This window comes from Aotus nancymaae, unplaced genomic scaffold (genome assembly GCF_030222135.1).
Source record: "Aotus nancymaae isolate 86718 unplaced genomic scaffold, 86718_ANA_hifiasm-v0.15.2.pri h1tg000029l, whole genome shotgun sequence".
NCBI lineage: Eukaryota > Metazoa > Chordata > Mammalia > Primates > Aotidae > Aotus > Aotus nancymaae.
The window spans coordinates 60551542-60577075 of NW_026988442.1; the positions used below are offsets into that span (position 1 = coordinate 60551542).

The 25534-nt window shown below is 39.3% G+C and overlaps 1 protein-coding gene across 22 annotated transcripts in view; it reads left to right on the top strand.

Annotated features, from left to right (window-relative positions):
• Positions 1-25534, top strand: part of NEB (nebulin) — a 217142-nt gene that overhangs the window by 175508 nt on the left and 16100 nt on the right. For 7 of the 22 annotated variants that reach the window (XM_064382783.1, XM_064382770.1, XM_064382772.1 and 4 more), the window contains 22 exons: positions 503-607; positions 1060-1164; positions 1818-1922; positions 2013-2123; positions 2806-2916; positions 3146-3247; positions 3347-3451; positions 7976-8086; positions 8674-8778; positions 9317-9421; positions 11189-11293; positions 12855-12965; positions 13363-13473; positions 14089-14202; positions 14953-15057; positions 19590-19694; positions 20682-20786; positions 21438-21530; positions 22142-22234; positions 24228-24320; positions 24791-24883; positions 25420-25512. In XM_064382783.1, coding sequence (XP_064238853.1) covers positions 503-607; positions 1060-1164; positions 1818-1922; positions 2013-2123; positions 2806-2916; positions 3146-3247; positions 3347-3451; positions 7976-8086; positions 8674-8778; positions 9317-9421; positions 11189-11293; positions 12855-12965; positions 13363-13473; positions 14089-14202; positions 14953-15057; positions 19590-19694; positions 20682-20786; positions 21438-21530; positions 22142-22234; positions 24228-24320; positions 24791-24883; positions 25420-25512 — 2286 coding nt within the window. The remainder of the gene's footprint in view (positions 1-502; positions 608-1059; positions 1165-1817; positions 1923-2012; positions 2124-2805; positions 2917-3145; positions 3248-3346; positions 3452-7975; positions 8087-8673; positions 8779-9316; positions 9422-11188; positions 11294-12854; positions 12966-13362; positions 13474-14088; positions 14203-14952; positions 15058-19589; positions 19695-20681; positions 20787-21437; positions 21531-22141; positions 22235-24227; positions 24321-24790; positions 24884-25419; positions 25513-25534) is intronic. The other 15 variants (XM_064382776.1, XM_064382778.1, XM_064382780.1 and 12 more) reach the window with 4 other exon arrangements.

The following is a 25534-nucleotide window of genomic DNA, read 5'->3' on the forward strand; positions in this document are numbered from 1 at the left end:
AACCATTCTATCCAGTTCCTCAGCTGTCTATTTCATGCAATTGTTAGGAAGATTAGGTGAATTAATTTTATAAAATTTTGTAATTCATTTAATTAATATTGTAATTTGTAAAGAACTTAGAAAAGTGCCTGACACAAAATAAATATCTAGTGTTTGATCATTTTTGTTAAAAATTAAATCTGAATTTAGTTAGAAATTAAAAGTAATCAATTCTGAAGATGATTAGGCTGGACTAGCAGAGCTAGAGAGACTGTAGAATAATTTCACCTGGAGGCCTTTAAAATTTTTAGCCTCTATTTTTGGACCACAAGGTCCCAACAGATGACCTCTGAGTGGATGACTAGCTGCATAAATTGTACAGAAATTTTAATTAGGTCTCCCTCTTGCATTAGGAATCATGATTTGAGATATTTTAAAATGCAGGAGCCCCTCTGTGCCGTGTGTGTGTTTATGAATTTAGCCTAATGAATCAAGTGATTTCTTTCTCTCCTGTTAAAAACAGCTGGACTATAAGAAACAGTATGAAGCCAACAAAGCCCACTGGAAGTGGACCCCTGACCGACCGGACTTCCTCCAGGCTGCCAAGTCATCCCTGCAGCAAAGTGATGTAAGACAGCAGAGACACAGATGATCATAACTACATGCTGCGCCTGAGAAATACAATGAATAATTATTTATAATAACCACTGTCATGGGTGTTAACCCTTGCTCATTTGAGATCCAAGGAGAGGAGGATGGTTGGGGGAGCAGTAGGCAAGCTCAGTACCCAAACGTGGCCATAGACCCTATTCTCCTATGGCTGGGCCTGGACACAAACAGCTCAGAATTCTGACTGGGGCTGGGGGGATCTGGGGGAAGACTGGAGATGGAGGGGCTTGGTCCTGGCAGCTGGGCTGGAAAGGAGGAACCTAAAATGCAGTGAGGGACCAAGAAGCCCTTCCCCTCATTCTAGTAGCAAGTCTTTGTCCTCGCCTTAAAAGGACTTCCTGTGGGTTTAGTCAAATGCCCCGCTTCCTCCTGTGCTGTGACCCTTCCCCTTCCGTCTTTCTTCTCTAACAGTTTGAATATAAGCTGGACCGGGAGTTCCTCAAGGGTTGCAAGCTTTCTGTCACTGATGACAAAAACACGGTGCTGGCCCTCAGGAATACTTTAATAGAAAGTGATGTAAGTATCTAGTTCCTTCCATGATGCCGAATCTCACTCAGGGCCGTGTTCTATGGTACAGTCCCCAGGGACACCCAGGGAAGGATGGCGAAGAGCTACTTCCATCAGGGCTCAGGTATGAGTCCTGAAATATGGCCTATCCTGCGATGGACACCAGCAGTCAAGCAGGGCAGCAGCAGTGCAAGGGCCATTAAATCCAGATGACAGTCCTCAATTTATACTGCACCACCAGAGAGTTCACACAGCAGGAATTAGGACCCTGAAGGCCTGGCTGGATTCTTTATGGAAACTCCATGATTTGTTTTCTATGGGATCATACTCTCCCTTCACTACAGTTTCCTTATCTGTAAAAAAGGAATAATAATGCCTCCCAGGGCCTACAGGAGGGTTAAACGGTGTATCTGAGAATGCTGTGAACATAAGTCTGACTGTATAAAGATTCATGATGAGATCTACTTTGTTATTAAAACTGCAACTTGCTAGAGATAAGGAAAAAACCCTCTTGAATATTTCCCAGGATTTGCCAGCATCAAATCTTTTATTGAGTTTAGTATTATTTGTCAACTATGCTGTTCTAGTGGTTTGGGGGTGTAATAAAAATATGTAGGATATCCAGAGAAGCTAAAGAAATGCCCTTTTTCCTGCCCCTGAAGCTGAAATACAAAGAAAAACATGTCAAGGAAAGAGGAACCTGCCAGGCTGTACCTGACACGCCTCAGATCCTGCTGGCGAAGACTGTCAGCAACCTGGTGTCCGAGGTAACCCCCCAGCCGCCTATGAGCTCTGCTTCCCTCTTGGGAGAACTCCCTAGGCAGATGCTTTAACAAGCTCTCTATGGATTCCCCCAGAACAAGTACAAGGACCATGTCAAGAAGCACTTGGCCCAGGGCTCATACACAACACTACCAGAGACCCGGGACACTGTTCACGTCAAGGAAGTGACCAAGCATGTCAGTGATGTAAGTGATCAACTGCAGGTCTCTTGGCAGCAATAATGCCACTTGACCATAGAATCGGGTGAAATATTGTCAGCTGCCTTTTGCTTCCTTTATGTAGCTTCACTCTTACCATCAATATCTACATGTAAGTCTTAAACACTGATTTTTAAAATGACCCAGTATTTCTTGGCTTTCCATTTCTGGCAATTACGGCAAATGCAGGTTTTGCTACAGGACTTGTAATCTAGCCATATCAGATGTTACTAACCTATTAATAACAAGAGGAAGCATTGCTGATTAGGAGTGGCCTCTCCTATTATTAAACTGCTACACAATTCTAGAAAGGTAAAACCACCTCTTTGGGCCTCAGTAATCTCTGCCCACTCTATCCTTATCAATAATGCTGTAGTAACGTTGGTATTACGAGTCCCATATGGTCCCATATATTTTTAAAAGGTAGAAATGGTAAATAAAGGAGCTTAATTTGCCTGTACCCAGTTCTCCAAAGATTGCAGGTGGTTCTAGTGTTGGGCTGCAGGACACAAATGACAGAAAACAAATAGAATATAGGTCAGAGATCCAAGTCCCAGACTGATGCCAAAAAAAGGAGCATGGATTTTCCTGGAGATTTCACAGTTCTTCAAGTAAACCAACTCTGTTCCCAGCTTCCTCTGCTCACAGAAGTAATTCTGGCTCTGTTTAGACAAATTACAAAAAGAAGTTTGTCAAGGAGAAAGGAAAATCCAACTACTCCATCATGCTGGAGCCACCAGAGGTGAAACATGCTATGGAAGTGGCCAAGAAGCAAAGTGATGTAAGTTTCCCTCGGCATTCTCAGGGGCCCACTTGAAGCAGTGGACCCCAAATTGGTGCGTTCTTTTGTTCCAGCGTGTGGTCACCCTAATTCGTCCAGGTGGTAGTTTCAAAAAGTTAGTGGTGAGAAGTGGGTTGGGTTTAAAGAAAAAAGCTGATTGCACTTAATGGGGACTTTTAGAAAGATAGTGTATCTCTTGAGTGAGTAAACATTTTCTTCCCCAATAAAGGTTGCTTACAGAAAAGACGCCAAAGAGAACCTGCATTACACCACAGTGGCCGATCGACCAGACATCAAGAAGGCCACACAGGCAGCCAAACAAGCCAGTGAGGTAAGAGTGTCATTAAAATGTCCCCAGTCCCCAATGGCCACTGCCAAGGCATGCTGGGCACCCATCACCTATTGCCCATTTTGGTTTTCTCTGACTCAGGTGGAGTACAGAGCCAAGCATCGCAAGGAAGGCAGCCATGGCTTAAGCATGCTCGGTCGCCCAGACATAGAAATGGCCAAGAAGGCAGCCAAGCTGAGTAGCCAGGTAATGCAGATGGGTGCACTGGTGATTCTCATGCGAGATTATGACAGACCTTGCAGGAAGAAGTGATTTCCAGACTGAAAATGCAAAGCTTCCAAGAGTTATAAAAAGTGTACTGAGGACCTTTTCTCGTTTCCCTCTAAGCTGTCCAGACCTTTCTTGTTCTCCACTTTTCCATTATGGGCATTTGTCTGGGTGTTTGTGTGCTTAACAATCTTTATGTGACAAAAACATCAGCTTATGAGGTCCTATTGGAACTTCTCCCCAGGCCTTAAGAGTTTCATCCTTGGGGTCTGATTCATACTTGAGTCACCTGGGGTAGATTTAACATGAAGAGCCATGAAATTCTAACTTCTAGTATCCAACCAGATAAAAATATTCATGCTTTCATTAAACATACATATATTAACAGCCTGGGCTAGGAAGTAGGGATGAGCGGATGTCTTCAGACTACTTGCCCATGGATAAATAATGTAAAATTTGGTCTGGCAAGTGTTTGATCAATGTATACACCGGGTGCTGACGGAGAATGCCACATTCTTGCAGATCTCATATTATTGAGAAGCAAATGGGCTCAGATATGTGTTGCCCAAACCCAGTTACCGCCATGACTTATTTTCCCTTGTTAGACCAATTATCTAAAATTCCCCAAGTTATCACAGGTTTTTAGACTTTAGCTCAGAGAACCCATCATCTACCACCAAATCTGTAGAGTACAAGTTTGATCCTATAGGACTTTAGCTTAAGAATATCTTATTTCTTCTCCAGTTTACAGATCCTACCTTCTTTTTCCTTGTCTGTTCTCTCAGGTATTTGTTTGAAGAAATAGGTTTGGGATATAAATTTGGTTGTTGTGAGTGACTGACTTCAGCAATACCAAACATGAAATTCCAATCTTTTGGAAGATATAGCAGTAATGTCAAGTGACAGAACAAGTTAGAATTATGAAAACATAAAAGGTTTAGATGACTGATGAAAAGCAAATACTATTTTTTAAGTTTTTAAACTTAAAATTCATATGTAACATATTTTATTATAAATTAATGGAATTGTGTAAGTATTTGAAACCAAGATAGATCACCAACAACAAAAAAACAAACGGAATCTCTAAGAGTAATGAGATGTAACAAGGACTTATTAATGCAAAAAGTTAGTATGTTTTTAAATGTACAATGTCATATCATTATAATTTAAAAGCAAAGAAACAACTATGATATTGAAATTTTGAAAACTTTCGTGTTTTTGAAAATGAAGAGGCTCCTATTTTTAATCCTAAGTGAACCCTATGATATGGAGAATGGAACCCCACAAGATCCTTTTATGAGCTCAGCTTCCTGGCCTCACTTCCTGTGAAAGGCTGGTCTCCGGATTGACAGCTTCATAGTATGGCCCCTGGCCCAAGGGAGCTTCAGCTGTGTGTGGGCTTTCCCTGTTCTGACTTTGCTGTCTTGCTGCGTACTCTAGGCGGAATACCTGAAAGGCCAAAGGAGAGGGCACGGCGCTGCATCTTATGACACCCCTATGATGAGGCATCTTAAGAAAATTAATATACTCATCAGTGATGTAAGACTGAGACCAGCAAGCCATTATCTCTGTCTTTCTCTGATTCTTACCTACTTTCTTGGCATTGGTCAGGGGACTGACCAGGTTGTACTCTTTTCTGTTGATTTTGTGTTGGAACGTGTAGATTGCTGTGGACATTTGTCAAAGAATATACTTTTGCACACATCCCTCTTTTCCTGCATGAAACTTTCCATTTGGAACGTACCACTTGGAATAGGAAGGTAGACTAGATATGGCGATGGCCTCCCAAAATATATTAGTTTGCTGACATTGATCAAATTAAATGATGAAATGAAAACAAAGAATCTCATCTTCAACCAAAGAAACCTCTGCTTCTTCTGAAGTTATCTGCCATTATTGATTTTTACTACACTGAAGATTGGTATTTAATATAGTTTCTCAGTTCAGGCCTACTATGAATCAACAGAATAAACTTTTAATAGCTTTTCTAATACTTGGGACTGTTCTTCTGTCTTTAGAAGCATCAGTATACATCTCAATTCACTAAAAAGGAGATGAACAATTAGATCTCTAAATACAACTAAACTCCTAAAAATAGAATTAATTCAAAATCAACTTCCTATACTACATCCATAATAGGCCCAATATCTGAGCCTGATGGGATTATAAGCCCTGGGGGCTGTCACTTGCTGATACATGGCATTGCAGAGTTGCCTCTTGGCTTCCATGGTTAACGGGAAAAAGCTTCACCATTCCTTAATGGCAGTATATGTAGTTTTACTACATTACTGCCTAGTCAAACACTGTTCCAAGAATTCCTGGAGTCCTGAATCTGGTACGTGTCCTTACCTTTCAAACTATACTAGTTTTAAGAAGATCCAGTCAAAAAGGAAGGCCAAAAGTGCTGAACTCAGATTCATATTAATAGTTGTACTAAGCTGCATTTGTTTAGAGGACTTCCTATGGAAAAGGAAGCCATAACTTTTTTTCAGTTAAAAAGTTGAAATTAACTTGAAATTATCAGAAGAAACTGAAGTAGAACCAATGGGACTGATGCTTTAAAAATATTTTTTCAGAAACAAGTATCTTCTAAAAGATAGAAGAGTTTTAGCATGCTTCTAAAAGATTTTATTCTCATTTGAGATGGGCTTTTGCATCTTTTCTTCCCTACTCTGACTCTGCATATCTGGTTTACTTTTTCTGTGTTTCACGGCTCTTGGAAACATTCTTCGTTTTATGGACTTCTGTATCTCTTAGGAAAAGTTGCCTTTGGTCCAGACACCAGCTCGCACCTCACACTTTCCTTCGCAGACCTTCCACTTCTTTATGTTGAGAGTGAAACTTTTTCAGAGAAGAGCCGTTGTAGCATTTGTTTACATTGCATTTTCCTTTACTTTTGTGTGTCTGTCTCAGTGTGCCTGCATCATGCCGAACTGTTCTGCATGCTTATGTTTTCTCTGCATTTTTGCTGAGGATTTTATTCAAAGTAAAGGAGTCTCAGCATTGTGAATGCATTTTCTCTGATGTGGCAAATTTCATTGTTTTTAGCATTTGAGTGGTCTCATTTTGTGTCTGTTGTGCTGGATCTGTCAAGTTGGGGGAGGTGAACAGCAGTGATGAAGCATGAGGGGTACTGGTGTTAGTGAGTCTTTCATCTTCAAAATAACAGAAACTCTAGAATTCCCTGAGGGTCAAGTATTGCCCTTTTAGTTGGCTAACATCTAGAAACAGCTCAGTTTTCATTCTTCCTAGAGTGAATAACTAGTGGAATTCTACTTCTGGCCTTAATTCTACAATACTGTTGACAAAGGGATCAGTTTGTTTTTCAGTTAAGGGGTGTTTCTGTCACTTTCCATTATTCTGTTGAATTCTATAAATAAATTTTATTTATTTATTTATTTACTGAGACAGGGTCTTGCTCTGTCGCCCAGGAAGAATGCAGTGGTGCAGTCCTGATTCATTTCAGCCTCTACTTCCTGGGCTCAAGTAATCCTCCCGCCTCAGCCTCCTGAGTAGCTGGGACTACAGGGGTGCACCACAATGGCCAGCTAATTTTTGTATTTTTAGTGGAAAAGGGGTTTGGGCATGTTGCCCAGGCTGGTCTCAAACTCCTGGGCTCAAGCAATCTGCCTGCCTTGGCCTCCTGAAGTGCTGAGATTACAGGCGTAAGCTACTGCACCCAGCTATCATCTGCTTTAGATATTTTACTTTGGCATAATGACCGTCTCTTCCTTTCATTCAATCAAATCATATTTCTTGAGCAACTGTTCATGCACGGCATTGTGCTTATTTTTTAAATTGGAGTTACTTAGCCCTTTGCATATCTAAACTTATTTTTATGTATACTAAAAGTATATTCAATCTTATTTTTTCTCATTATTCTAAAATATCACCTTTTTCCTACTTCTAGTATGAAATCACACTTGAAGCCATTAACTCCAAACTCTAATATTTGTTTACTCAGAAATTATACCATTTTGGGCCAAGTTTGAAAATTTTAAATAACATATCCAAAGTACTATTTTAAAATAACAATAAATTCTCCTAATTTAACAGATTCCTTCTGTCTCAGCCTTCTTGATCATTTACAGCCCCTCTTTGGATTTCTTACAGTAGACCTAAAATGCTCTTCATTTTGCTATTTAGGAGTGACAAAATGCTCCAAATCAAGTACACTAAATCACGTCTCTGAATTTAGCCTGAAGCCTTTTCCATTTATTTTTGTTTTGCATTGGAAAGAGGTGATTATTTTTTATACCTCTGAATAGTATAAAAGTGAGCAAGGCCAATGCAATATATATCACGATTGCATATTTGAATGCCTGTTGTCTTGTGATTCTTAATTATTAATAGTATCTTCTATAAATGTCCCAGTTTGGATAATAGATTATATGATCGCTCTACGTACAATGCATATCCTTTGGCATTTGTGTTTCTACCATTCCCCAATTCCCAAATTGACTGATATCCAGGAATAATTTGGGTGTTTTCATTTGCTGTTAGGTTAAATACCGAGAAAATTTCGACAAAGAAAAGGGCAAGACACCAAAATTCAATCCAAAGGACAGCCAGCTCTACAAAGTCATGAAAGATGCTAATAATCTTGCAAGTGAGGTATGTTTCTAAAATTGTGGTAAAACGTATAACATATTTGCCATTTTAACTTTTTAATAAACTGTGCAATTCAGTAGCATTTATAATATTCACAATGTTATCCAACTACTGTCACTATTTCCAAAATGTTTTTATACCAACAGAAACTCTATAACCATTAAGCAAAAACTCGCCATTCCCTTCTCTGTCAGCTCCCAGGAACCTCTAACCTACTTTTTGTCTCTATGCATTTGCCTGTTTTAGAGAATGCACATAAATGGAATCAAATAGCATTTGTCCTTTTGTGTCTGGCTTATTTTACTTAGCATAATATGTTCAAGGTCCATCTATGTTGTAGGATATGACAAAACTTCATTCCTTTTTATGGCTAAATAATATTCCATTGTGTATATATGCCACATTTTGTTTACCCATTCATTTGCTGACCAACACGGGTTGTTTCTGCCTTCTGGTTACTGTAAAGAAGGTATGGTTTTTCATCACCATCTTCAGCATTTGTCTGACGATGGGCTATCTCACTTTGATTTCCATTAGTGTGGTTCCATTTCCTATTTATGTGATTTCCTTTTTTCCCCCTTAACACATAGGTTAAATATAAGGCTGACCTGAAGAAACTTCACAAACCTGTGACTGACATGAAGGAGTCTCTGATCATGAATCACGTCCTGAATACAAGCCAACTTGCCAGTTCTGTAAGCTCAGTCATTTACTCCAGAAACAGCTTGTTTCACCAATTTGGAGTTAAATTTTTTCTCTGAGCCCACATGCATCTTTTTCTCTGCTACCAAAACACTAGATTTATTACAAAAGTGTTCTCTTATTTGCATGTATTCTTCCAAATGACATTAATCTACCAATTCTCCATTGACTGTAGTATCTCTCGGAATGTAAAAATGCCTTTTTAGAAAATTTAAACTTTCCCCTCCAATTAACCATCGCATTTTCTCTAAGGACATAGAAATACCCTCTGGAATAGCTTCTTTCCCTTCTAACTTTACTTGTAACACCTACTTTGAACAAACCACATAACCTAAATGTTTACGTCTTAACTGACAATACTAAACTTGGATTCTCATCTTTTAAAACTTTTTCTTAACCTCCTGGTTAGTGTTTGCCAATTTTTGTTTGATCTTGACAATGCTGCTGTGTAAATGTCTAATCTAAAGAGGAAAAACAGGAATGCTGAGCAGCTTTTCCACCAATGTGTCTTTTTTGCTTCCTTCCCCTCAGTACCAGTACAAGAAGAAGTATGAGAAGAGTAAAGGCCACTACCACACAATACCCGATAATCTGGAGCAGCTTCACCTAAAAGAGGCCACAGAACTACAGAGTATAGTAAGTGGATCAAGATCGCTTTTTCCCCTGGCACACATTCATCTACAGTATAAAAAATGTGGAAAAAAAATGTGAAAAAAAAAATCTCATAGATTCCCTCCAGGATAGGAGGTGTATTTTTAATAGTCATTGTTTGAGAAAATGCACAAAGATATAAGGGGTTTTGAATTTGGTAACTTGTTGAAACAAATTCTTATGTTATACATTATAGAAACATCTACCTATAGTTGAGAAATATACATGCAATTGTATATGTACTAACGGGCTGGAAGCATAAGGAGTGTGTTATGAGGGGATGAACCCCCCATGGTAATCCCCATATGCCCCATGGGTTCGTGTCCCAGGTTAGGGATCGCTACAGAGGATTATCAGGAAGATTTCAAACAGAGAAGTGATATGATCAGATCTACTGAAAGCATTCCTGGGAATTTACAAAATTGCCAAATTTGTAAGATACAGTCATATACTGGATGATGTTTTGGTCAACGGCAGACCGCATATGACGGTGGTCCCATAAGATTATAATGGAGCTATCCTATACAGGTGTACCATTTTAAAATCTTTAATATCATATGTTTACTGTACCTTTTATATGTTTAGAGATACCTAAATACACAAATACTTACTCTTGTGTTACAGATGTCTACAGATTTCAGTACAGTAATACATTGTACAGGTTTCTAGCCTAGGAGCAATAGGCTATCCCATGTAGTGTAGGTGCATGGTAGGCTACACCATCTAGGTTTGTTTAAGTGCACTCTGTGATGTTCACACAATGATGAAATTGCATGCAAAGCCTTTCTCATAACATATCCCAGTTGTTAAGCAATTCATGACTATAATTAAAGATCCTCAGAGGAAAGAACTTGATATCAAATGACCTCCTATATCACAAATTCAGCATTATTTAGGTCCCGTTAGAAATGTCTTCGTATCTTCTGTGAAGCAGTACATGCCCCGGGTCTTTATTCCAACACCTTGTTACAACCCAAGAACTCGGAGATTGAGCATTGCTATCAAGGTGCTGCGTGCATGAGGGTCTTCGCCTCTCTGTCTTTCCAGTTCTCCTCTGTCACATATGAACATTGATGTGACCCCCCGCTTTCCTAATAAATAACCGCATGTTATGAGGATGAGGAAACTGTATGTATACAACAGCCTTGAGGGTCTTTTGAGAATGTCAGATTTTTTAACAAGTCAGTCAATATGTAAACTAGTTTTCATTTTTATACCAATTTATTGGCTCCATAAAATATATGACCAGTCAGGACCCAGATAGAGTTGTTTACTTATAAATAAAGCTCCATGTGTTATCCATTCAATCTAGACCTCAGGTTTCTGATAAAAGTTCTCATGAAAGAAAAACTGAGGATTTTTATCAGAAATATTGATTAATGCTAATAGCATTAATAATTTTGAAGTGTTTACAGCTACCCATCAATTATTGACCCACCTCATCTGTGGGTAATTTTCCCCATGCATTTTCTTACATCAGCATTTCTCTCAGTCAGTTCTTGTCAATGATTCTTTTTTCTCCTTGAATTGAATCCAAATCCTAATTATGCCTTGCAGACAGTAATGGTACCCATCCCCTCAACACCCAGACAACAAAAATGTTCTGGATCTGAAACTTAACAGGAAACTGTTTTGAGTGGCAATGAGATGCCATCCAACAGTTAGAATGTATCAATTAAAAAGTACTGTCCTTAAACTGCTGTCTAGGAATTGACCAGAGGAGAGATATCTAACATGGCTTTCTATCACCAGGTGAAATACAAAGAAAAGTATGAAAAAGAACGAGGAAAGCCGATGCTGGATTTTGAAACACCAACGTACATCACTGCCAAAGAGTCTCAGCAGATGCAGAGTGGGGTAAGTCCTAAAAATAACACACCACAAAACAATGATTCTGTCATGCTAATGAACACAAGCTCTGCCCACGACATAGCCAGTTTCCTGTCATCCAAAAGTGGTAGCTGATGAAACTTAACATGTGAACACTAAAATCTTCTCCATCTCAGAAATCCTAAGGTTCAGTTATTTTTAAAAAATGCTCTAGGTAGTAGATACTTACCATATATGTTTTATTTCAACAACCATTTTTGTAAAATTAGAACATGGAAAACTATTTCTAACACAAACAAGTTATACTGAATGTAATTTGAATTTTCCTTTATGAATGAAAACTTTCCTCCACACAGATACCCCTTTGGCTTTGAAATGCTCTACTCTTAGCAGAATGCCCCAAGCCAAAAGGGCATCCATGATCGAGATGTTTTATCAAGACCCCAGATAATCAAAAGTTAAGATGCCATATTTCTTATTCTAGAATTGTAAACAGAAGCATTAATTTTTTTTTTTCATTTTTAACCAAGAGTAGAGAATAATGGAATTTAATTTTAAATCTTAGAAGTCTGTTTTCAATGGGAAATGGGCTTATTTGGAATTTCTATTTGCCTCTCTTTCTCCAGCTACAAAGAAAAATGGTTTTAAGTAAAAGTAGCAATTTGTAGAGCTTTCTGGTGATAGAATGCCTGATCATCAAAACTTTAAAATGGTTTCAAACAATTGGTGAATCTGAGTAAAGGATCTATGGGAGTTTCTTATACTATTCTTGCGACTTTTCTGTAAATTTAAAATTCTATTAAAATAACAAAATTACAAAAGTAGAGTTCTAACATCTATTCCAAGTCCCTCTATGAGTCAGCCAAGTCTGGAGACTAGAGAGAAGATGGGGCAGGGAGGTAGAGCAGACAAAATCGCAGAATTCCTCTGTGCCTCACTGCCCACCTAGTCTATTCAGTGAATATTTAAAAAAAAAAAAATAGGTCAAAACTGAGTGTGGTGGCATATACCTGTAGTCCCAGCTACTCAGGAGCCTGAGGCAGAAGGATTACTTCAGCTCAGGAGTTTGAGACCAGACCAGCCTAGGCAACATAGCAAGACCCCATATCAAAAAAACAGGTCATGATTATGAAAAAAAAAAAGTTAGCATTTGATAGCCTTAGGCTCTCCTTCCTCTGGGATTTTTTTTTTTCCTTTTGTGGCACTGATTCATAATTCTGAAATAAAATCTTTTGTCACTTTAAGAAAGGTGTGGGAAAGTTCAGACAAGACGACAGAGGATTCAGACTCTTGATGGTGCATCCATCCTTCTGCTCTGGGAAGGGCCTGTCCCAGTCACAACATTAGACTGATGAGTGAGGGGCCCATCAAAGTGTCTCAGCCTCTGAGTTTCCTTGTGGCCATTTGCTCCAGACAAAGTCTTTCAACAACAATCATGCATGTTTCAAATGTGTGACCATTAGCAGAACTATGATCAAGTTAAGAGCCCGCACATAGAAAATGCTGTAATTTTTTTTTTCTTCCTGAGACTGAGAGATAAATTGTAATATTCTTTTTTTAACTTGTCTTTCCTTCCTACTTACATTAGAAAGAATATAGGAAAGATTATGAAGAGTCCATTAAAGGCAGAAACCTGACTGGCCTGGAGGTCACGCCAGCTTTGTTACATGTCAAATATGCAACCAAAATAGCAAGCGAGGTAGTGCCCACTTGGTCTTTTCTTTCCCTCTTAATCTAAATAATTGCACTAATGACACTCATTAATGTGTTCTTCCCACCATTTGCATCACCATCTAACTGGGGTTTCAAACTGGGTTCTCAAGTGTTTGGTACTACCACCTAATCTATTACCCATGTTAATTCTTTCACTTTTTTATTTGAATATTACTTTAGCATTCTATGAACTTCAAGTTTTTATTTGATATTTAGTGGTAACTGATCATGCTTATACCCTGCCTTTATTCATTTTTTTTACTTACTAAACTGTGAACCCTTTAACAATTGGAATTGTTTTTACTTTTTTTTGTCTCCTCTTTGTCTAAGAGGATCAATCTGAGCTTTCTTCTCAGTGTTGTTGCTTTTCTTTCATGATATAGAAAGAGTACAGGAAAGATCTAGAGGAAAGCATCCGTGGGAAGGGCCTCACTGAAATGGAAGATACACCTGACATGCTAAGAGCAAAGAATGCCACTCAGATCCTCAATGAGGTAGGCCCACAGCTGACTGACTGCACATAATTCATAGAGCATCATTGCTTTGTTAGCCACATTACACCAAAGAAAGCAAAACAAAAACAGAGAATACAGAAAAAGAGCTTTTGATTTTCAGATTCCATATCCAACATAATTGTTAACCATTACATAACATATATCTCAATTTCTGATGAATGGAGATTATAACTATGTTTCTGTAGTGGTTATCATAACCTATTATCTAATATTATTTGATTTAACTTGATATATTTGGTGTGCTCATTTATATAAAAACACTACACCAGAGTGGTATGCACCTAAGTGTAATCTTGGTCATGTACCAAACCAGATGTACAATTTACTTTACGCTCTAATTTTCTAAGCAGAGAATGCTGAAAGTATTCAAAAGGAGGCCTCTTGACTCATACTGACTTGCATAGAATAGTTTCCTCTAGGGGTCTTCTGCAGACACCACTCTGTCCTACTGCATGGAAGAGTGAAGGTGAACAGTACTGAGACACTATCTGTGACAACTGAGGTTGCGTGTTATGTGGATTTATATTCACTCTGTACGTTCATTACCTAGTAGTATAAATTAGGTACCTTTTTTTTCTTTTAATGTTACTATAGAAAGAATATAAGCGAGACCTGGAACTGGAAGTCAAAGGAAGAGGCCTGAATGCCATGGCCAATGAAACTCCAGATTTTATGAGGGCCAGGAATGCTACTGATATTGCCAGTCAGGTCAGTGCTGCTATTCCATGTCAATCTTTCAGGAAAGTGGTTGTAATTTTAAGGACATGATGTGTCCCTCTGCCATCTGATTTATTGGTCAGTGACAGTCACATGTATACAATGGCATTCTTGAACATCTGCCTGGAAGAATCCACCCCAATGAAAGGACGGAGGACCCTTTGCCAGGCTTGTTGCTGTCTGCCTTTCTGAGTTTATAGGCTCTGAGGACATTCAGAGCAAAGGGCAGAAGTTAAGGAACTAAGTAGCTGTTCGGAGCTGGGGCAGACTTGACATCCTGGCCTTGTTTCTGAGTCAATCCACTCCTCATTTGATGCCAAGAATTCCTTGCTTAGAATATCTTGGGAGTTCTTTCTCTCCTTTCAAGCCCTAAGTTTAGAACCATTTTTAGGCACCTTACCTTGTCTAATGCTTGTTGGTATGGGTCTTTTGCTTACTTGTCATCCTCCCAGCTCTTATGTAAACAATCCATGCCTTACTATTTGCTGATGATCCCTTCTTACCCATACCCCATCCTGCATCCAACTAGATAGTCAGTCTCTCAACAGCTAGGACTTGACCTTTCTTGCTGAATCTCACTCTTCGGTATACAACTGTGAACACACTAGGAAGAAATGTCTGTTGAATGTTGAATGAGTTCCCTCTTGGAAAAGAAATACAGATCACCTCTTAATCAAATCAAGCCAACTACTGTTGTGCACATTGTAAACATTTACCCAACTATTGGGTGTCCTTTTACAGATTAAGTACAAGCAATCAGCAGAAATGGAGAAAGCCAATTTCACTTCTGTGGTTGATACTCCAGAGATCATTCACGCCCAACAAGTCAAGAATCTTTCAAGCCAGGTAAGGACATTCATCATGCCATCACTCACAGACCCCAATCATGAAAGAATGGAAGTCCTTCCATTAAAACTTAAGAGACTTTTCAAATCAGTTGTTTTTCCCAATAAAAAGGAGATTTGCCGGGCACGGTGGCTCATGCCTGTATTCCCAGCACTTTGGGAGGCCAAGGCAAGTGGATCACTTAAGTCCAGGAGATTGAGACCAGCCTGGGCAACATGGCTAAACCCTGTCTCTACAAAAATTAGCCAGGTGTGGTGGTGCATTGTGGTGGTGCATGCCTGTAGTCCCAGCTTCTAGGAAGGCTGAGGTAGGGAGATCGATTGAGCCCAGGAGGTCGAGGCTGCAGTCAGATTTGACTACACCACTGTAGTTCGGCCTGGACAGCAGAGCAAGATTCTTTTTAAAAAAAAGAGTCCAGGCACAGTGGGTCGCGCCTGTAATCCCAGCACTTTGTGAGGCCGAGGCGGGTAGATCATGAGGTCAAGAGATCGAGACCATCCTGGCCAACATGGTGAAACCCTGTCTCTATTAAAAATACAAAAATTAGCTGGGTGTGGTGGCACGCACCTGTAGTCCCAGCTACTTGGGAGGCTGAGGCAGGAGAATCGCTTGAACCTGGGAGGCAGAGGTTGCAGTGAGCAGAGATCATGCCATTGCACTCCAGCCTGGGCAACAGAGTGAGACTCTGTCTCAAAAAAGAGAGAAAGAGAGGTTCACATATGATGTAGGAATTTTAAGGTACTGAAGAACTCTTACATGGTACAACCCATAATTAATTTATCAATATTTTAACATGTAAAAGCTCTTATAACATGGCTTTAAAATACATGTGCAAATCTGGAAGAAACAAAGTAGACAGCCCACATTTGAATTACTAATCTCTAACAAGATTGAGATTGAAACCACATAGTCTAACCCTGACTCCTCCATGATGATTAACTCTCCATCCTCCTACAAATAGAGAGATGAAGAAAAGTAGGCTATTCTTCACACCCCAGGATATGCCCTCATTTGTATTAATGATCATCAGTGATGGGCAGGAGTCTGCAATTTGAGTGGCACCAGATTAGAATTTGTGCTTGTCTTCTGAGCAATGAGTTCCAAAGCAGTAGTTAACCTGCCCTAGCTGTGCTTTATAGACACCTGGGGATGTAGATTCCCTGGTCCAACTCTGGAATTTTGATGCTAGTAAATCTGTGTTAGGCTCTGGAAATCTATTTTTGTTTTTAATTTTCACAGATCATCTCTTAATGACCAATCAGGTTAAGGAATCAGTGATTTCAACCATTATTAGCAATACATAGTTGTATGTTATAAAATTACACATGAAAAATATAGTTATCACTAGAGAGTGTGGTTTGATTAGGAAATAGGTATATTCAAATGGGAGAAATGTTTCTTTGAAGGGTAGGGATGGGGAAGACTAATTAGCTTTTAAAAAATTACCAAAATTATATGAGCTCCAAATTACCATGTTGGCCTCCCTGGCTCCCTCAGTGAACACAACATTCTTTGGGTTATGAGAGGCTCACCAGCCTTTTGCCTTCTGCTTTTGACATGGCTGATCTTTAACAAAAGCTTCAGCATGAGGGTCTATCCCAGTGTGGGATCAAGTCACTTATTCTGCTCTCCTGCGGCTCTCTTTGGCTGGTTCCTCAAGGCCTAAAATATAGCCAGGCAAGTTACTTCCTCTCCAATTCAGATCAGTATTTACAGTTGAATGATGATAAATATTGGTGAGATGGTGCTTGTGTTTTCATAAACTTGCTTCTCAATTTCCAATGGAGAATCTGTATTTATGACTCTTAAACCTCATACTTGGGGGTTAATGCAAGAAATGTGAGCTGACTCACAAATTTAGGATACTATACAGTAGTCTCCCCTTATCTGAGGGGCATATGTTCCAAGACCCCTAGTGGATGCCTGAAACCACAGACGATACCCAACCCTATATATATACTCTTTTTTCCTATACATATATACCTATGATAAAGTTTAATTCATAAATTAGCACAGTAAGAGATTAAAAAAAAAGAATAGAACGATATACTGTAATAAAAGTTACGTAGTTACATGAATGTGGTCTCCTTCAAAACATTTTATTGTAATGTACTCACCTGTTTTTGACTGAGGTTGACTCCAGTTCACTAAAACTGTGGTAAGTGAAACCTCATTTAAGTGGGGACTCCTGTACTGAATAGTTCTTAATGCCAGTGTGGCAGGCCAGGTCTGCCTGAGTGGTTAAATTAAATATTAAATATTAAATATTAAATATTAAAAGCCAGTGCTCTTTATACAAAGGCTGGGATGTAAGAAAAGCCCACCAAAAGTTTCGCCTAGACCTTTCCTGGGCCTTAAAGCATAACAAAATAACGAAGGAATTCTTAACAGGACCCATTTAGAATTAAACAAGTTTTATTGTGGGTCTAAAAAAACTCCCCAGGCCTCCACAAACAAGTTTATTGGGAGTCTGAAGAAACTCCTCAAACCTCCCTGATTTAGCAGGAGACAACTTAAAGGGTAACACCGCATCACCTGAACCCATTTAAATTAAGTAAATTTACTAAGGCTCCAAGGGAAGGCCTTCAGAATTCAGACCTAATAAATTAAGTTAATCACTTATGTCTTTAGATGAATGTTTATGCATAAACATATAGCTTAAAAGGTATATAAGCTCTGAAAAACTTTATAATTTTGAGTTGGTCCGGGGATAATTTCCCAGCCTTCTCCCTGTAACTGGTTACAGAAATAAAAACTCTCCGCTGGGCATGGTGGCTCATGCCTGTAATCCCAGCACTTTGGGAGGCCAAGGCAGGCAGATCACAAGGTCAGGAGATCGAGACCATCCTGGCCAACATGGTGAAACCCTGTCTCTACTAAAAATACAAAAATTAGCTGTGCATGGTGTGTGCATGTAATCCCAGCTACTCAGGAATCTGAGACAGGAAAATCACTTGAACCCGGGAGGCGGAGGTTGTGGTGAGCCGAGATCACGCCACTGCACTCCAGCCTGGTGACAGAGCAAGACTCCGTTTCTAAAAAAAAAAAAAAAAAAAACAAACTTCCTCCCCAGTTCATATGCATCTGCATCTCATTATTGGGCCATGAGAAATAGCCCAACCCTCAAATTGGTCTGGGAATAGCAGGGAGTTCGGGTCCCTTTCTCCCAGAATATGTCCAAGTCCATGTCCAAATCTGATCACCCCTCTCAGGGATTAGCACCAGCTCGGCAAACCAGTTCAGGCAGCTTTTGCTTAATCTCAAAAAAAAAAAAAAAAAGAAAAGAAAAACAGAAGAAAAGGAGGATTGTTTCTATTCTTTTCCCAGGACAATGAGAACTGTTTTCCTTACCTCTACATAGCTAAGAAGCGTCATCCAGGTGACTTTTTCATGAACAAAACATTTGTTTCTTGTGAACTACCATTTCCTTCCAGAAAAATCTTGGCTTTAATTTGCTTCCATTTAGATGAACAGAATCTAGGCCTAAATCTCTCATTGGCTGAAACTGCTTCTTTGTTCTCTTTGGGAAGATTAAAAATTTCAATACTTAAAAATGTAATTCCTATATTAACAATGTAAATAGAGATAGATAGAATAGTTTTATCCTCATTGTAATAATGGCTAGTCTCTTTCCTCAGCCCTCAGCCCGATAAACCCAAACTTCCCTGAAAAGTAGGAGAAACTGGAGCTATGTTAAGCTAGAGAGAAAAGTGAAAGAACATAGTGACAAGCGATGAAAGAAAAATAAGGCTCTAAAGGCAGAGTAAGTGTTCTGCTGCAGAGAATAAAGACAATCAGTTTGGTGGTGGGATTGACTGACTACTGGTGTCTGGAAGAGCGGCGCCTATGGACATGTCTCTCCAGCCAAAGGCTGGGGCAAGACAGGTGAGCCCGAGGGATAGTGATGTCTGACTCTGAGCAGTTCTTGGCCAGTCAGCTGGCCTCAGTGGTGCTCCAGGTGTGTCTGTTTACTAGAACTGCCAATCCTGTCAGCTGCTTTCTGCAGCATAAGAGCCATATTCTGGAAATGCCTCTGGGCCGGCTTGCCTGCTCAGTTCTGCAGAACTGAGATGTTCTTAGAGAACATCTCCTTGTCACCAGCTAAGACTTTCTAGAGGTCATGTCTTTGGCTCTTAACCCTCCAGCTTCTCTCTGCCTGCCTGTTGAGTAGTCTGACTACATAGCTTCATCCAGACCAGCAATGACTACTGCCACTGGAGGCATCCCCATCTCCCTTTCCGGGCCTTGCTGGCTGTGACTTCCCTCCTATGGACCAGCCAGGAAGGTCCCCCCTCTGCCAGCTTTGACATGACAGTAGGTCCTATTCAACGTCTAGGCTCAGCTTTCCTGGAAAGAAAAAGTGTGGTGCTCTTTGACTGAAACGGTTCTGCCTTGCAATGCCCTAACATCCTTGGACAGTTAAGAAAATACAAAGGACTTTCCCTCTGCTGAGCTGGAAGGGCTATTTTAGGTCCCATTGGCCTATATCTCTGTGGTGTTTACCCTCCTTATTTCTTGGAATCTATTCCCAGAAAAAGTACAAGGAAGATGCTGAGAAGTCCATGTCATATTATGAGACCGTTTTGGATACCCCAGAGATGCAGAGAGTCCGGGAGAACCAAAAGAACTTCAGCCTTGTAAGTTTGTATTAAATGTAAGGCACGGCACAGCCCACAGGCCCCTGGGGGTGCTGAGGAGGATGCCTCTGGATGCCCCAGGCCTGCAGTGGGGCTTTGTGCAGCTCTCTTCAACTCCCATCCTGCCCCAGGAAATGTGTGCTCACCTCTGGGCTCACCTTCTGTATTAATCCCAAATCACAGCATGAAAGACTCATCTGTTACTTCCTTGGTGGTGTAGGGAAGAAAATGTAGTATCTTTTCCTCACCCATGGCAAGGTTCATGGCTAAAACCCCTGTAACAAAAGAGAAATTAACAAGATAAACACATACAATTTATTTAATAAAACCTTCAGAAATGACGACCCAAAGAAACAGGGAAATGCTTGTATTTTTATGGACAGAGATGCAGAGAGTGATTGGACAGACAGGGTATGATCCAATGATAATAAACAGGGAATTTAGCAAGGCCTGTTTGTTCAGATTCTCCTACTGTCTCTGTGTCTTTGGCTCCTTCCTCTGGGTCTAGGAAGGACCCTTCGGGAAGGAGAGGCTTATCACCTGCTTTAGAGGAAGGTCAGAGAATTATTATCTGCTTTAGGAAAAAATGGTGAGAGAAGGCCAGAGACCCTCCTGCTTCTGCTGTTGTTTGAAATGCCAAGGTGCCATATTTTGGGTTAGTGTATCCTAAACCCTGTCAGTGGCTTCCTTTACTGAACGTAAACTATCATTGCTTTCTATTAGTGGTGACATCTATCTTTTTCAAAGTTAAATCTAAGCAAGAGATACTTAAACAAAAACAAACCCCTAGCTTCATGTTTTTTAAAATTAGTTTTTCCACAAAACTCTTATCAAATAATTTCCCTTGGGTTACCAGAGCATGATTATTGTGGCATAGAGGTTTTTTTTAAAGATACAGGATTTTATTTTCCTTTACACAATATAGAACAAATAAAGAAAATAAAACAATGTTGAAATCTTAACAAGATGTTTACTGTTTCTTCATAGCTCCAATACCAGTGTGACCTTAAAAACAGTAAAGGAAGAATTACAGTTGTTCAAGACACGCCAGAAATACTGCGTGTAAAAGAAAATCAAAAGAATTTCAGCTCGGTATATTTACTCTTTACTTTCCATTTAATGCTAACCTAGTAATTTCACTCTCCTCTTTAAAAATATACTAGCCTTACACTGACAATTAACATCTAACCTCCTCAGGAATACCAGCAGTGATTTGTTAAAATTCCCCATACTTTGCTCCAAATTCATTTCTCCAGAGACCATTTGAAATAACTTTAAATCTGCTAACAAAGTAACTTTTAAAATTTTTTAATCCCAGAGCAGTAATGTGTGTTGTCTTGCTCCAAGATGGATTTCTTTTTGACATTGTGATTTATTTTATCCTTCCCCCCAAATAACTGACTGACTGCAGTTCTTTAATAGATTTTGTGTTTGTTGTTGTTGTTAGTCAACATTTCCTGGCTTTTCTCATCTGTGTTAGTATGGTACCATAATCTTAAAAGATATCTTAAGATCTGGAAGGTGATCCATGTTGCGTATCTGGTATGAGTCACTGATACTGATGTGGAAATGTCAGGTGTGATGCTCTGGCACTTGCCTGGGAACATCATCCAGTGTCTTGTTTTCACAGAAGTCGTGTGTCCTAGTCTTGTTTTCACAGAAGTCGTGTGTCCTAGTCTTTCTCCAGAAACTGCTGGGTTTTCCCTTCTTCTTTGTAACATTGTCATGATTCTGAATGCCCAGGTTTTATATAAAGAGGATGTTTCACCAGGAACGGCAATTGGAAAGACACCTGAGATGATGAGAGTAAAGCAAACACAGGACCACATTAGCTCGGTAAAGACATAGTGGATGCACTTCCAACAACATTTTTTGCCTCCCTTTGATAATTTACAGTGACCCGAGTCGTACTCAAAGCCTTTGTCACTAGAAACAGCTTATATTGCTAAAATAGGTGCCTGTGTGCCACCACCAACACACAGTGTGCGCCAGTGGCTAGAGTCATATTCAGTGCAGTGCTTTGGTGGTTTTAATGAGGGAGAGATTAGATACGAAAAACAGAGAGGCTTGTGAGAAGGTAGAATCTGGTACAGTCAAAGAACCAACCTTACTGGATACATGTAGTGAATCTATTTGTCCTAGTCAAATGACCTGTTGGGCATAAACACATTGGGGTATACAGGAAAGGGCTGCAGTCTACATAGGGGCCCCCACCTCTACCCCAAAGAGACAAGAGAGAGACAAAGTGTACCTGTCCTCGGAATTATTCTCCTCTTACCCAATATTAGAATGAGGTCCCATTCACACTAAGTATAAAGCTTGTGTTATTTAAATTGTGATTTTTTTTTTTAAATTTGGGGACTACTAATCAAACATATGTACATGTTGGTAAGAGTAACTGTCCAGCATGTAATAATACCTTTCTTTTCCCATTTTAAAATCTGCAGGTGAAGTATAAGGAAGCAATAGGACAAGGAACTCCAATCCCTGACCTGCCTGAAGTGAAACGTGTGAAGGAGACGCAGAAGCACATTAGCTCGGTAGTGGCCATACTCTCAGCTTGCATTTGTGTGACTGGCCATCTTCCAATCGCTTTCCTGCTCTCTCTCATCCCTTCTGCTTCCTACCAAGAGCTTCCATGCCTTGGGGAATGTTGTGAACCCTTCCTTAGACTTGATGGGGTCACTACCAGTTACAAAAGTAGATAAGAAACCTCTCTTCTCATAATAAAGGAGAAGGGACTTGGCTTTTATTTCCCACCTGTCACTTGCTTGAAGCTCATGGACTTGGCTTCTTAATTATCATGCCATTCGTTTCCAAAGTAAAATGTTTTGATGGTAGTAATAAGGTTATTGGGACGATCTCAAGTAATTTAACCAAAGCATATATATATATAAGTAGCATAGCATACTTTGGTTTTATGTATATATAAAAAACGTGTGTGTGTATGTATGATGTATCATATGAATGATAGGATTCCCCAGTGTAGAAAAAAGACCCTAGGCAGACTTGTGAAGTCGTCTCTTCTCCCTTCCCAATTTCAAGGTTTCTTATCCTGTATTCTCTGCTGTCTTCATCTTGTAAATGCAGTGGTACAGACTGTGATCTACCTACAGTGGTATATTATACATTAAGCCTGTGCTCTCATGGGAATTTCAGGCACCTGTGTACAGTTTACTGAGGGTCGGGTGTCCCCCAAACCTGAAGTATCATCAGCACGTTTCTCCTGAGCTTTTGTCAAGCCCTGGCTCTGCACCCCACCCTATTTTCCCATCCATAGGCAGATTCTAGGCAGATGTTGGCTACTAGCAAGAGACTGTGAAGTTTGGGAAATAGTTTGTGGCCAATAAAAGGTGAGGACCTTAGTCTTGGGATTCCCCTGGTCACTGGAGGACTGAACTCTGGATTTTTCTTTAAGAGATACTTGACATTTCTCTTGCAGGTTGTTCATATTATTAAGATCTCACTCCCTGCTTATACTCTGGCTTCCTTGTGGTCCAAATTTCATTTAGAGTTTTGTGTCCTGTAATATGAGAAAGTTAGCCCAGGCTCCTTTGTCACTTTGCATTACAACTTCTTGCTTTTAATTTGGTTTTGTACTGTTGTCCATTATCCATTCTGTTGCTTTGTTGGGTAAAGAGTAAAGAAATGCAACTTTGTTACCGAGAAGGTAGATGTTCAAAGGTTCCTAAAAGTTTCCTTGCAAAACAAAACTATCACCCCTAGCTTGTCACTGATTTTTAAGAATTAAAATCTGGGTATGTTGCTCCCCATCCCATGCACTAATACAGCAGGGAATCTATCCATTTAAAAGAATCCATTCAGTCCTTTAGGCTGAAAACTTAAGAAGGAGGCAAGAAGCTCGGAAAGTGGAGGTTCCTTACCATTTTCATTAAAATGCATAGTCCTTCGATACTACTACTAAAAAAATGGACTTCTCCCAATTCAGAAAACACTAGTTTACCTCATCCAGCAATCAGCAATCAAAATTTCAGGTAAAGATGCTCCTCCTGAAAAATAAACTGATTAAACCTCCTCATATCCAGGGACTAGGCTCCTATAGACTAGGAGCCAGCTAGGAACATTCATTAGAATATACAAAACAAACAGAAAATTCTCAATAAGCCTGAAGGAATAGAGTATCCTATGATTTGAAAATTTTAAACCGAGCAATCTATTCATTAAGCATAAGTCTACTGCAGGCCTGCTATATTCAAGGCACCAATGCTAGATGCAACAGAATGGCTGGATTTTTCTCATTGGTAAATTTATTATTATTTAATGCATTTTAGGTATGTACCAAATGGTTATAGAAAATGCTAATTTAGTGCCCAGTTTTCAAAGTAGTAAAAGTTTTTACTACCTTTGAAAAGAGAACATAAATATTTATGGAATTTCCCCCCTATTCTTTGCATGTTGTATTTGAGAGCTAGATTGTTTTTATGAGTTTCCACCAAATAGCCCACATGTAGCTGCTATCTAAAGGATTCATAGTCATTTTACCTTTCCGGGTATTCTAATTATTTTCTACAGGTTATGTACAAAGAAAACTTGGGAACAGGCATTCCAACCACTGTGACTCCAGAGATTGAGAGAGTCAAACGCAATCAAGAGAACTTTAGCTCGGTATTTACGAATATATCACATAAAAAACTATTTCCCATAAAAAATTTACCACAATAACCCACCTTTTTTAAAGAAAGTAACATTTTAACAATTCTGTGTGTGTCTGTGTGTGATGTATATTATTACCTGACCAAAGCCATCTCAATATAAAATGACTCACATTTCCAATTACGCTTTAACATTTTCAGTGACTTGACTAGATTTGAAATACTGTAAGTAGAATTAACAAGATTCCTCAACGTTATATCCTATAACTTAATGCTTTCCATTGTACTTTTTCATTTCCAGAATTAGCACTGTAGAGTTCATCCTAAAAACTGTGAAGTAAAAAAGTAAAAACATTATCCTTACTAAATATTACTTACTAAAAAACTGCCTCCTCACACACAACCCCTTCCCCCAATTTCCTCCCTCCCTTACTCTCTGTGCTTGTTTTAAATGTCCTCTGGATACTTTCTTGTATCTCACAGGTTTTGTACAAAGAAAATTTGGGGAAAGGAATCCCAACACCTATCACTCCAGAGATGGAGAGAGTCAAACGCAATCAAGAGAACTTTAGCTCGGTATTTCTTAGGGGACCAAAAAAAAAAAAAAATCCTCGATTTTATTAAAAAATAACACCTTAAAAATTTAAAATTACTAAGTTCATATAATGAAAATAATGGTACCAAATATTACCTCAGTTTTCAACCCAAATCTAATTTTGTATTTAGTTCTGGTGTGAAATTTTAACTGTGTTTTCTCTAAAACATAGATATTTATCACTTTCTTTAAAAACCTGTAATACTCAATGTTTTCTTCCTCCATCCCTCCTTTAATAACAGTAGGTGTTTCTAACTGGTGTGGCACAAGTCAAAAGTAAAACCTAACACCCCTTCAAAGGACAATGTTAATTAGAATTTTATTTGTGTTTATTGTGGCTTTTTGATGTATTCTGTGTTTGCAGCTTTTCTTGAAGATTTTTCTGTTTAGATGTTTATTATAGATCTATTTTACTTCATCATAAAACAACAAAAATACCTTTAGGCTCTTTTTTTTAGGTTAAATCTACCTAAAAGATGGGTCCAGGTTGATTTGTTTGTTGGTTTTGTGCACACAGATATTGTACAAAGAGAACTTGAGCAAGGGGACTCCCCTACCTGTCACTCCTGAGATGGAGCGAGTCAAACTCAATCAAGAAAACATTAGCTCGGTATTTGAGAGAAAGCTCTTTA